This window comes from Gymnodraco acuticeps, unplaced genomic scaffold (genome assembly GCF_902827175.1).
Source record: "Gymnodraco acuticeps unplaced genomic scaffold, fGymAcu1.1, whole genome shotgun sequence".
Classification (NCBI taxonomy): domain Eukaryota; kingdom Metazoa; phylum Chordata; class Actinopteri; order Perciformes; family Bathydraconidae; genus Gymnodraco; species Gymnodraco acuticeps.
Window position 1 is genome coordinate 2,483,065 of NW_022991513.1, and position 13,563 is coordinate 2,496,627.

Sequence of the window (13,563 nt, forward strand, 5' to 3'; positions counted from 1 at the left end):
GGTAATGCCCCACATCCCGATGCCCTTAAATCAAATGCAGTTAAACGTCAAGACTGAGGGGAAATGTGTCATGATTGATGTGTCTGTAGATTAACCGCTATAATGGCCTCCTCAAGTGGAATTTCCAAAATGCACAGGCTTTGTTCCTGACATTCACGACTCCGTATGGAAAACCATTTCATATCAAGTTATTGCAGCCTCCAAACCTCTTTCCCACTTTGTCTCTAGACATTGTGTTGCTCTTTGTTAAACATAATTGTGTCAACAGTCACTGGAGATGAGACACCAGACTTTTTTGATAAGCGCTTTCCCACAAGGTAAATTTGGCAGGCGGGGTGCGAGCAAACAAACCAGCAGACATTAATTTTCCGCTGTCTGTTGCCGTGCATTTTAATGAAGTTGATGGATTAATGCCTCACTTCAGTAATAAGCCACACGGAGAACACCGGTTAAGCCTGTTCTGCTCTATCAGCGCCCGGCTTATCACATCAGTAATGGTCACTCAAGTCCTGATCGGTCTGTTTCCGCGTCCTTTTTCCATCTGAATGTCTTTGTCGTAAATGGCTCTCTTTTCCAGTGGAAAGCAGTTAAGCCTCACAGAAACATTGCTGTCCTAAGATTAAATGGTCCAAAACAAAAGCTCTTAACTGTTGTTGCTGATTTCCATGATGATTAAGCTGTCGGGAAAACATTAAGCAGAGCTGAAATGCACTTCATGATGTTCAGTGAGGGTAGTCTGTGTGATCGCATATGTTTGACACAGTTGAGCCGTTTAATGTGGGTGACCTTTGTGTATGTCCATCTATACATATGTGAACGTTTTGTCTATTTGGGAACAAGTCTATGTCCAATGGGTAGCTTGTGTCTGTAGGGAGGTTGTCTTAATTGTGGCGAGTATCCATGTTACTTTTTATATTTTAATATCTGCTGTGGCAAATGTAGACGTGTAGAATTAAACTGTCCTTGACATTTAATAGTAATTATTTACTTTTAGACTAACTTCAAGTACTTTGCATTGTCATACACATTTTATAAATAATCCAGTGTTACTTTTGACAACTACTGATTTTTTGTGAGCTTCCTAAACTTTTTAGAGTGCCTTATTTTAAAGCAAAGTACCAAAAGTTCAATAAAAACGTAGCATGTGTTGCTGCCTGCTTTGGTTACATTTGGGCTGATGCTCTCTGGTGGATATCAGCATGTCATTTATAACAAATACTACTTGTCTATGATTTAAATCTTACACCAAAACACCTGCAACCTTATTCTGTCTATCAAACTGATTGTGCTCTCTGCCCTGGAAAACTGCTATAATGTTGTTTATGGGCTCATATGTCCAATAAAAAACCCTCAGAAGAACCGTAGAACACGATGCATCACGAATGCCTGCTTTATACTGTGGTAATCTTAGAAATCATTGACTGACCGCATGAATAGACCATCAATGCTTTGTTTTCGGGTATACCTGTTCACTGGTTTTAGAGTTATTTAGAGTTTCTTAATGGACCCTGCCAGTGCCACACTCTCAACCCAAGTCTTTGATCAGTGTCCACCTCCCAGCCTCTTATCTGGAATAACACAATAGGCCCACTGCCTGCTCTTATTCTTCTCTTCCCTGGCTCAACTAATGCTTTTTGGAAATCACGTTTATCCTCTTTTTATATCCTGCACACACACACACACACACACACACACACACACACACCACACACACACACACACACACACACACACACAACACACACACACACACACACACACACACACACACACACACACACACACACACACACACACACACACACACATACACATACACATACACACACAGAGACACTTGTGTTTGTGCTCGTGGTTCCTCTTCTGAGTTGAATATCACTGTAAAGAGTGTCTTCACTCTCCGTTATTGCCTCCCTATTGTCCACTGGCTTTGTGTGCAGAGGCTTTTTGCGTCAGCCCGGCTGGAATCGCCCCGTTTACTGTGATTAAATGGGAGCAGAGGAAGTTGAGGGAATGAACCGTGAATCTTTTTGAAGTGAAGGAATGCAGTACACACTCTAGAGTACCTTTGCTCTACAAAAAACCTTCGCTCTGACACCAAACATCCCAGTCCGTTGACAAAGTATGTTTGGATTGCTCTCCTTATGTGTTTACGCTGTCCATGATTATGTTTGCCTCACATATAAACTCTGTGTGTTGTGGTAATGTTGTTTATGACTCTCAGTCTAACAGCAATTCCCCCATTCTGTCATTAGGGAAATCGAAAATATGCAATTCAAAGCTCCATTCGAGCTGATAACACCACCTGAGTACCTCCGTTGAAGTTTGATTGGTCAGCAGCTGCTAAACACAGTATTTAACTATTTATTTCCCTTAGTCTAGATTAAGATTGGAACCAACATTGTTTCCCCATTATATATTAATCTATCCATTTATAGGCTGTAACAAGCACTTTGTTTATACACAATATATATCAAATATAAAACTCTGTCAATAAGTATGCTATTTTCCAGATTAACAATCAAGTTGCTCAGCTGTGATGTTGTGAACTTTTCTGTGCTCAGAAAACATACTGTATTATTTGAGGTAAAGTGTGTCACTGCTCACAGCTGTTAGTGACCTTCATTACACAGTAGTAATAACTGGACTGGGCACAGAGGTTTATGGTCCAGGTTTCCCACAGGGGGAAACACGTCAGTCGGTGTGATGGTACCGGGAGCTGGAGAGGGCTATTGGGAATAGAAATGGAAATAGGCTTCTCTGATTGTGAGCACACCCTTCTACCGGCTAATGCAGCCCATTAGCTACACTTGGCTCAGTAAAATGGAGAGAAAACCCTCACAGCTCCTGATTAAAAACGTGCTGTACAGAGAAAGCAGCAATCCGGATATCAAGGTTTTAACAACATTATGTTTTCTAAAATCTTTGATGCTGCTTTAATTGGGTTTATGCTATAATACAACCATACATAATGCATTTACTGTAATCATATATTAACTAACTTATTATTTGATTTCATCCAGGCATGTAAATTGGCCTAACTTTACTGTGTAACGATTTTGAAGGTCAGATGTGTACACAATATTTTCGGTTCTTTGTCTCTATTGCATTTTGAGCAGAGTATCCAAACTGAACACCACTTCATTCATTTCTATTAACATGGCAGAGAATACCCAGAGCAGATTCATGTCATAATTCATACAAGCTTTTATCAGATGTAGAGCCGTCATCAGATTACAGATTAAAATGTCCTTGTGTGATCACTGATCATATCTCTTTGTCTTTTCAGGTATTTGGTGATTATTATCACTTCCGGCATCGCACAGTGGTGAAGAGATCCTTGTCTGATCACAGAGGGACACAAGTCCGTCTTGAAAGAGATCCCAAGGTAAGACGTTTATTTCAGGAGCCACGAGCGTTGGACTGTGAGTTCAGGGATGTTGATCAGGTTCATGTTTGATTGGGAGTATGAACATTTGGATGTATAATGTAGAGTTATAGAGATATTCAAATGCTCATCATATTATTATCAACATTTAAATGCAAGGTCACATTTATGTGGCAAATGCAAACACCTGTAGTGTGTTGTGTGAGGCAGCTTGAAACATGGTGCCTGATGTCTGTTGACTGTTTTTGTTCCAATGTAAAAATAGTAAAAAATTAATCTTATTAAAAAAGAATTGCAATATATTATCCAAGCAGAGTACTTTCCGCTGATGGGGCTTTACTACGTGTTTTTTTCGTTCTGCTTGACTTTGAATTATTTTGGATTATTAAGAAACCCCAAATGTACAACTATGTGATCCATAAATGATCCATAAACCACATTTCTGTAACATCTTCTGCTTAACTCATTATATTAATATTCAATGTTATAGCCATGTTTTTACCCAACACTGTTATTGAGTATCAAGCCAGATCTTCTTTATTGGAAAACAATATCTGATGTTTTCATGATTTATGATCTCAGAAATCTGCTGCAGCTAAGATGAAACTTTTCCTTTTACTCTCTGATTCGATGCTTATTATTCAGTCAGTCCACCCAATGATCAGTTCCAGCTCTTGTAGGATGAGAAGCAATGAAAAGAGGAAGCAAATAATACAGTAAGATAAAAGCCACTGGGCAAAGAAACAAACCAATAGCCCCCATTTGTCACCTCTGTAACATCTGTCTCAGACCAGGTGCCTCGTGCTCGGCGGTCACATGATGCTCCCCAGATACATGTGGAACTATTTCCTCCTCTGACTGATCCAAATTGAAATTTCTGTAGTTTCTCGCTGTTTTTGAAAGAGTTTGAAGTTAGTTTGAAAATGAGACCGTGTCCTACCCCATTGGGAAGGACAAAAGGGACAAGTGTGAAATTAACATTTGTAGCTGTGGGTATTCAGGGAGTGTGCGCCGGTAGAAGTAGAAGCTTTAAAAAGAAAATCTTCTATCCGCCTCTAACCTTTGAAAGTACTGAATATAAACCTTAGCAAGGTTTTTTTAAAGGCCTTTTACCATCTACTTAACTAACTACTACATGCTAAAAACATACATTAAAGCAAATGAACCTGAAGCAACAACATCAAGTGCTAAGCAAAACACACATGTAACTTGCTTTCTGGTGAACACATTTAAAACCATGACACTGTTTCCATATCACAGCTTCACTTCACTGGTTTCATATTTAGGTTTGTGTAATGTCCTTCAGTGTTTCAGTAGTATCTGTGGACAGGGGAGTGCTAGTTTTAATGGTGTTATGACAGGCTGGCTTGGTTTCAGACAGCCTCTCTGCATCCTCAGCAAACTTTACATTTTAGATTCAGTCTACAGCAGCACTTGAAAGCAGCTGTGTAATGATACATGTCGCTGAAAAATGACACAACTGTCATTTTTCTGCAGCCTTTCTTGCATCGCTTGCTGAACCTCGTTGTCGATCTAAAAAATATTAATTGGAGCTGCCGGATGGTACTTTTTTGTTTGTGGTCCTGCGTGGTTCACCGGTTGATAATGTTTAAAGTGTTAGAGTGCAGAAGGGCGCATTAGACATCTAGTGCACCCAGAGCGCAATGGGTTACAATGAACACTGAGTCTGAAATGGCTCAGGCTTTATATAGCCAATCGTGATCAACTCCAATGCTGATCCAGCCGAGCGGCTCAGACTCCTCCGCTCCACTCCTCATTTGATTCTTTGTTTACTCGCTGATTGGAGTTTATTTTGCGTTGTGTGCTCTTCTTCTCCTAATGATGAAGCTTGAAAATGTTGAAAACATTTTTCACCCCGTTTCCCATATCCCTGCCTTTCAATGGCCCGTCTCTTCTTCTTTCTGTCTCTTCTTCTTTCTGTCGCTTTTTCTTTGGAAATGATATGAACATTATGAACTGAATTGTGTCCACTTTATTTGAGTGATGGTTATTAAAGGTCACATACTATGCAAAATCCACGTTGTCATGTATTTTATACATAACCATGTGTCCCCTCTGTGTAAAGAGATTCTGAAAGTTTCAGGAAAAAAGATTCTCTCTCTTTTTGTCCTGATCCATTTCTATAAAAACCTGTCTGAAAATGAGCTGATCAGATTTTGGCCACTTAAAATGTCACAACGATGTTTTGGCTTGTGTAACCATTAGCCAATCACCAACCAAGGTAACACCCCCCCCACCTTATCACCTGAATCTCCTCCTAGAGCAACATTGTGTTCTTTTTAACCTAATATCTCTCAGAGGGGCGTGGGGAGGGGCTCCTTATTTTCATCTAAAGTAACAGACAGAGAATCAGCTCTTTTGAAACAGGGCTGAAACAGAGGGGATTATGGGATGCTACAATGCATGATCTGTTTGGTATTTCGAGCCAAACACACAGAGACATGTTTTGTATATATCTGAGACCTATAATATATTGATGAAAAACAGTATAATGGGGACCTTTCAGTTAAAACTTAAAATGAAAATATACAAGTGCAAATGCAGAAGCTTCATGCACCACACAGATTCCACTGCCATACACAAATCTAATGAAACCTGCCTTAGGGTAACACTGGTCATGCTGTGCAGCGACACATCATAGGTGCACCCTGGGAATAGAGCAGCTTCTGCTGGGTTTGTTTGCGTCCGTGTTTAGAATTGGTCCACCTCCCTCTTTGGGATTTCCTTGAACAGTGCGGCTCTATTTCCTGTTGTTGAATTCCTTTTTTTCCCCAGCACCTCGGAGAGAGTGGAGCGTTAGAGTTCCAGGTCCTCCGGTCTGTGCAGGAGGGGTCAGCCCCCGCAGAAATGTCAAAGATTGTTGTTATCTATTTGTCTGTTTATCAGCTTTTCTTTTTAATGACTGATTTTAAATGCCATTTTCTTAATCTCTTTCATTTTTTGTAAAGCACTTTGAATTGCCTTGTGTTGAAAAGTGCTATATAAATAAACTTGCCTTGCCTTGATGCAGGGAGCTCGGCAAATGCTACAATAGCTTGCAATTCCTTTTCCCAAATCCCCTAATACTTAATGAACACTCTAAAAAATCCTTACATTTGTGAAAATATGCTGCTGTAAAATCTGAGCCATTCATAAATTAAATATTTAGAAACGTGATTAGCATGTGCATCAGCTGCACAGGTTTTCTAAACAGGAAAAGCCTTGAACAAATATTTCTAATGGGAAAAATGTTGAATTCAAATGAGACCGTCCCGCAGCTTAAAACAGTTGAACAAAAGGTGCAGTAAAGTCTCTTTGAAGAGTGTCTAATTACTGACAAAAGCACATGGACTTGTGCCAGATCTCATAGACTAACAGAGCCTGTTAATGGGCTCTATTGAAGATTTAGAGCTGCGGTCTATCTGCTACCCCCATGCCCTCTACTGTTTTCTGTTTTATTCTGTCAATGCTTTGTTGTTGTTTGGAGCTTTGCTGTTTTGTTTGCTTAGTGGAAAATAAGTGAAGAAAAGACCAGACGTAGCAAAGAAAAGTAGGCTCAGAAATGTTGAAAGTAACCATTTAACTATTGGCTGGCTCTGATGCCAGTGTAATAACTGTAACAATATAGTGGGGATTTCAGCATATTGAGCTTCAGGATAAATATAATTGACACATTATCTATATTATAATTGGTATTTTGTTCCTTCATTGTAATGCTTCTTTCTGTGAGGCTTTCATTTTGAGGGAGGATGCAATGTTTGTATAACAAAGAAGGACAATAAGATGGGACAACCTATTTTTTGGACAGATATAATCCTACATACACACACATCACCTGGATGCATTAGACAGATTCTGTTTTTGCATTTCCATTTATAATAACAATAACTCTTTGTCAACTCCCGGGCTCTGTGTTCTGCCACGGACTATTAAAGAACAAATTAGAAAATAGGACTTTTACTTTATTCCTGTTTCCTGTTGTAATGTGGAGAGTGAGCAGAACATGTTGTTGGAAAGAAGTTGCTGGAAGTGTGCTAGGAAGATATATTCCTCTGCATCTATATAAACTTGCTATGAATGACAGTCCTTAGTGATTCATTTCAAGTTGTTGGTACACTGTGTTCTGAAATGATGTATTTCTGCCCACAAATGGAACAAAATATGATGCTAAAATGAAGGTAACTAAAGCTTTCAGGAAGTGTTCCTCCCTCCCCAGGGTTTACTGATTCAGCATTCCCATTGTGTGTTTGTGAACACACCCAACCCACTAATCTGTGCCATCATGTCCTCATGACTAGAGCAAAGTCTTTGCTGTGATTTGATGGACATTTACAAGAACTGTGTTTCATTATCAAAACTGGCTGCACTAATTGACACCAAATAACTGCCGTCACTGAGGTGTCAAAAGAGACCAAACTGTATCTCCTGTAGCAAGGACTAAATATTTTCAGGAACTTAATGCCGATGAGCTATGATCCTTCAGCTTATCAGCTCTTATTAAATTGTTTCAGTAGTTTGTTAAAGCCTGACCCTGTGGTTCAAAAAGTTAGAAGATTTCCCTTTTTGAGCAACAAATATTTCTTTAATATTAATTTAAAAAAGAAGATACCGGTAAATACACTCCCAGTTCTGCTTGTAGATCTCTTCCTGTAAGGCATGTTGTTCTCGTCTGTCTCGTTAGACGAAGCAACATTTCATACATTTCTTACACGGCTTGAGTATGAAAAGAAGCAGTCACGTTGTCAGGAAAGGCAAGCACAAGATTACAAAGTGACTTACATACTAAGGCCTTTACTGTATGAAAAACAATGCCAAGGGAATTAAAAGCACACATGCTCCGGACGTAATTATGAGATGGTTTAAGAAGCCGATCTGATGAAAGGCGAGCTACACATGCTGCAGTTAACACTCCGTAGCACCGAACATTAAATATAACTCGCTGTGTTTCCACAGTTAATATATATTTCAGGGAAATGTATCTTTTTTTCTTTATGAATCCTGTCATGAGTCAGCATGGACAAACTACTACGTATGTGAGAAAACAAAAGTGGTTTCATACTCGATTTCACTGAGAAATGTCGGAGGAAATACAAGGGGGGAAATCCCACAAACCACCGCATGACGGCGAGAAAAGGGTTGTTTTCGAATTGACTGAATATCACATAAACAAGTGTAATGACGTTGAATTTGCTTCCTGCACACAACTGAGTCTTTCTCACTCAGGATGTAGATCCTTATCAGTCAATACGGCCGTTTGCTCTAAAACAGAAAATCAATATTAAAGCCTGAGTGAGAGAAGCACGTCAACAGCTGGATCTCAAACGGATTAGACGTTGTAATAATGCCACTGTGGAACATCTTTGTGAAACTCTGTGGTTCTGAAGCTCTCCTTCTAAAAATGTGATATTAACAACAAGACACACATTTACTGATTCAGTGAAGATGAGATTGAGCTGTCGATATCATGGCATTCATTTTTAGATTCAACACGATTTGAATCGGTGCTAGAAGAAGCAATATAGCTTCTTTTTTTCTCCTCATCTCGTAACTTTTGCAACTATTTTAAAACTAATGTCATTTTTGGCAATTAAATGAGCATGGAAAAAATATACGCGGATACAAGCGGCCGAGATGGGTTTTCTCCGCAGGGTGGCTGGCGTCTCCCTTAGGGATAAGGTGAGAAGTTCGGTCATCCGGGAGGGACTCGGAGTTGAACCGCTCCTCCTTCGCGTCGAAAGGAGCCAGTTAAGGTGGTTCGGGCACCTAGTAAGGATGCCACCTGGGCGCCTCCCTAGGGAGGTGTTCCAGGCACGTCCAGCTGGGAAGAGACCAAGGGGTAGACCTAGGACCAGGTGGAGGGATTATATCTCTTCGCTGGCCTGGGAGCGCCTTGGGATCCCCCAGTCAGAGCTGGTTGATGTCGCCAGGGAAAGAAAGTTTGGGGCTCTCTGCTGGAACTGCTACCCCCGCGACCCGACCACGGATAAGCGAGAGAAGATGAATGGATGGAAAAAAGATACAGTTATTGCATCGCCAATTTATAAGCAGCCTCTGACCAGTTGTACTTTTTCGGCGACATGATGTACCTTTTATCTTTTCATTGTGTGTCTGAAAGAGAATTTACTAGAATAAAATGCAGCAGTAGGACACAGGCAGGCATTTATTTTTGAATGTGGCAGGTTAGATTTCTCTTCCAAAAGTAAAATTCCTCAGACCGACAACAGCAGAAGTAAATAGTGCCAGTTCCCTTCTTTTTTTTTTAGAGACGTATTCTGTATCCATCCCTGTTTGTCAGCAGTAGTTCTTTGACTGTGTCGGGGCCAATAATTGTGTCACTGCCTAAGTGCACATGTTCATTGTGTCAAAGCTGTCATCCAGTTTTCTGTGGAAACTGCTACATCTGCACCTCACAGGTCTGACCTCATCTTCCCAGACAGAGTGGGATGAATCCTGGTGGAAACGTCTCCTCCACTTTCACTGATTGAGCTTCTCACCGGTTAACAAAGCAGAAAACAAACACGAACCTTTACACACTCCTCTCTGCTCCTTCAAGTAACGTTGTTCCATTATGCCGTTATATTATGACAATTTTGAATTGGCAACGTTAAGTGAAGCAGCTAATTTAAACCTTCATTGCTTCTTTCCTTTTTTAAACTCCTGTCTCTAGTGAACTGCAGAGGCGGTGCGCTGTGATTTGGTCGTCCTTCACACCAGGTGCTCTGTCCTTGCGGCAGGCAGTTCTCTGTCTTCTGTCTCTGACATATTCTTCTCTGTTCTCGTCTACTGTGGTGTTTTTTTTCTATACAGCGAGCGAAACTCTGCAGAGGGAGATGGATGCAGTTATTTTTACTGTTTGCATTTTTGCTTCTTTCAACATTTTCTGCTGTAGCTCACACATGAAAGCCAGCTGCAGACTGTTGTGTCGTTAGATTTGTACTGAATTTCCTGTGTGTGTTGTTTGTGTACTTTGCATACATGTTTAGCTGTACCCAACCATGAAAGATCCTGCTGCATCCGACTTTACACTCATTCCGAATTTGTAATTAGTGTGGGCTTCTCTGGAGTTCCTGGGCGAGTCTCATTAGTGAGGAGCCAGCGATACTCCTCTGCCTCTAATCTCTCTCTGTCTGTCTGCTGTCGTCCCACCGAGAATTCAGATCTCTATTAATTCATTTGACATGTTGATCCTTGTCCCTACCACATAATTATTTCTTGTTCTGAAATAGCCTTTGTGGCCGCCGGTTATATTTCTCTCCGTACAGCACCACCTCACCTTTCATGTTTGTATTACTAATGTCTGTGTCTGTGCTCTCCTTGTTTAGGTGACTTGGGCTGAACAACAAGTGTCGAAAAAGAGGAAAAAGAGGGACGTCTACCAAGAACCATCAGATCCCAAGTTCAGAGACCAGTGGTACCTGGTGAGTATAAACACTGCTGAACAGAAACTACCTTGAACAAAAGGCTGTGTGTTCTCTGTGCGTCGGTGGGACATTATTCAGCGCTGCACTGTGGTTGAGCTTTTTATCGACCCAAAGTCAATAAACCTAATTAAATTTGGGGGTTTGAATTTTCCCCTGAGTCAAAAGACAAGCGTGTATGAATCCAATATGCCATTTTTGTGCAAAGTGCTGTGGCGTGTCTTGTTTGCAGAACTCAAAGTCTAAGTGACTTCACCTGAAGGATTCAGATGAACAACAGCATGCATGCACACACAGAGTGCCTTTGACTTCTGTAGTGCATGCAAGTCATTTGTATCTCCAAGAAACAAAGAGGGAAGGAAGAGGAACAGACAGAGGTGATTCACCTTGAATCGTTCTTGTTCTCAGTTGATTGATTTTTCCGTTTGACTTGAAGAATGTGACTGATACGCTGGCCTTTTTAAAAGCAGTAACGACCCCCAAGATTTTCTTTTAGGCTCCACTCTTCTTTCAATTACTCTGAAGTTGCTTCAGGTGGCAGGACAATTCATGGAGATGCAAAGCAGACTTGCATCAGCAGTTGTTCAAACTGTCTGTACTTTAACGGAGGCGGACTGACTTCCCCTGTGTGTTGGAGTAGTTAGCGCCAACTTGAAAGGCAAATGAGCAAATAAGAGCCGACCGCCTGGTTGTATTAATGTTTCCACATAGATTGTGCCATACATCCACTACAGTTATTAGCATTTCACTGATTAGAATAATCCGTCTTTGATGCATATGGGAATGGAAAGAATGTTTGCAATAATAAATGATTTCTTTGTATCTTTTATAGCTGCGGCTTACGATTATATGCATCAGTTAATCTGCTAAATGTTTATTGATTAATGCTTTTGTTTTTCTAAAATGAGAACAAATGCCCATCAAAAAGTAATTATTTTTTCCACTCAACAGTTTACAACCAAAATTATTATCACTGTCTCATACATTAACATTTTTACCACAGAAAAAGGCAACACATGTGAGTCATTTTAATTGGTTTGCATTACAAAAATAGTTGCTGTGAAGTCTTTAATGGACTCATCACATAATCCATGCAGCTTCTCCATCGTTTGCTGGCACACTGTTAACCTAACAGATAACAAACGTCTAATAAAAGAAAAATGTTAAAGATGATTACTTATCCTAATCTGCTGATATTTATGAACACGATGCACTCTGGTATTTTCTTAGAGGTGCTGAACCTGTGTGAGTGGGAAGCATCAAAATAAAGATTGATTTCTATTTCTAAGTCTGTGTGGGCATCCCATGAGATTGCAAAGCTCATTAAAACAGCAAAAGATGTGAAAACTGGAGCACCACCTTGCTAGTCTCAGATCCTTCCACTTTTTAATATTCCGTAATGAGCTTTAAGCAGAATATAAATGTCCCCTTCTTAACAAAGTGTTAACACTTAAGTTGATAACAAACAAAACCAGATTGATGAGCATTAATCAAGATGAAGCTTGTGGACAGGTCCCACACTGTGCAAATAGACAGATGATAATTTATTTTGATGTTCAGAAGTCTAAAGATGTAACAGATGATTTCAGGTTTTAGGCATCTCTCCCTGTGCCTCATTAAAAGTGGACCTGGCTGGCCAGAGGATAAAGTGGGTGTGTTTGTTGTGGTGTCCTTGGTGGACAGGTGCTAATGGTCAACACCTGCTATAACAATGAATATTTCATATTTGTCAGATATTTACCTAAATGATGAGACATTGTAAATCATGGTCAAGCCTCAAAGCAGCTCCCAGGCTCGAGTGTGCAGAAGGAATACTTACATTACGGAAGAAAAAGGACTCAATTGATGAGCAATATTTAAAATGTTACATTACCATGCCCCTCAGATTTATTATACACTCAGCCTGTCAGCCGCGGAGGGCATTTGCAATTTAAATCAGCAGTGAATATCACAACTCGGATTTAATTGATATTATTCTTGATGGTTATGATGTCAATGACATTACAAGGCTGAAGAACAAAACATAATCCTATCTGATTGACTGCATTTAAAAGGGTCTAGAATCTAAGAGTGGTGCATCAGACACACTATATTTAATTGAAGGCACACTTTAAAAAGAAAAGCTTTGATCTTGATTAATGCCAGAAATGACTTTTGACCAAATGTCAAGTTGAATATCAAAAAGCATAACGAATGATTAGTGTGCCACGATCCAGGTCACCTGTGCTTAGTTGGTATTAATAATAAATGCAATAAAAGCTAGCATGGCATTGATGCTTTCAGGGGAGAGATGCTCTCTGTAACCTTGCAATCCCTCCGCCCCTCAATTAGAAACTTTAGCTTTTCACTAAGGAAGAATGACTTGAAGTAAATTAGCTGCTCCCTTTTCCTCCGTGCTTCAGTCTTCATCAGATGTCTTAATTCAGGCGTCTGCAATGTTTCTTCAGGCCAAGGACCCCATAGCTTAAAGAGAGAAGGAGTTACTAACTACATGTGTATCAAATATGCATATTGATCTGGCCCAACAATAATGTTAAGTCATCCTAAAGTGCCATGCATAAATATAAAATAGTTCATGCGGCATATAATACTGAGTTTCATGGGTAACATTTCAACTATCAAAAAAGCTGTGTAAAGCAAACCACTTTTTTATTTCTACTAAAATGCATTTATTTGTGATAATAATATTAGCCCACTCTCCCCCTGCGGTAACTCTGAGGACACTTTAAGGATCCACCTTGCTTAACAATTAGAGTA

The 13,563-nt window shown here is 40.0% G+C and overlaps 1 protein-coding gene across 4 annotated transcripts in view; it reads left to right on the forward strand.

The window, feature by feature from the left end:
- Positions 1 to 13,563, forward strand: part of furina (furin (paired basic amino acid cleaving enzyme) a) — a 90,791-nt gene that overhangs the window by 45,111 nt on the left and 32,117 nt on the right. For all 4 annotated transcript variants that reach the window (XM_034197045.1, XM_034197046.1, XM_034197047.1 and 1 more), the window contains exons 3-4: positions 3,290 to 3,388; positions 10,711 to 10,806. In XM_034197045.1, coding sequence (XP_034052936.1) covers positions 3,290 to 3,388; positions 10,711 to 10,806 — 195 coding nt within the window. The remainder of the gene's footprint in view (positions 1 to 3,289; positions 3,389 to 10,710; positions 10,807 to 13,563) is intronic.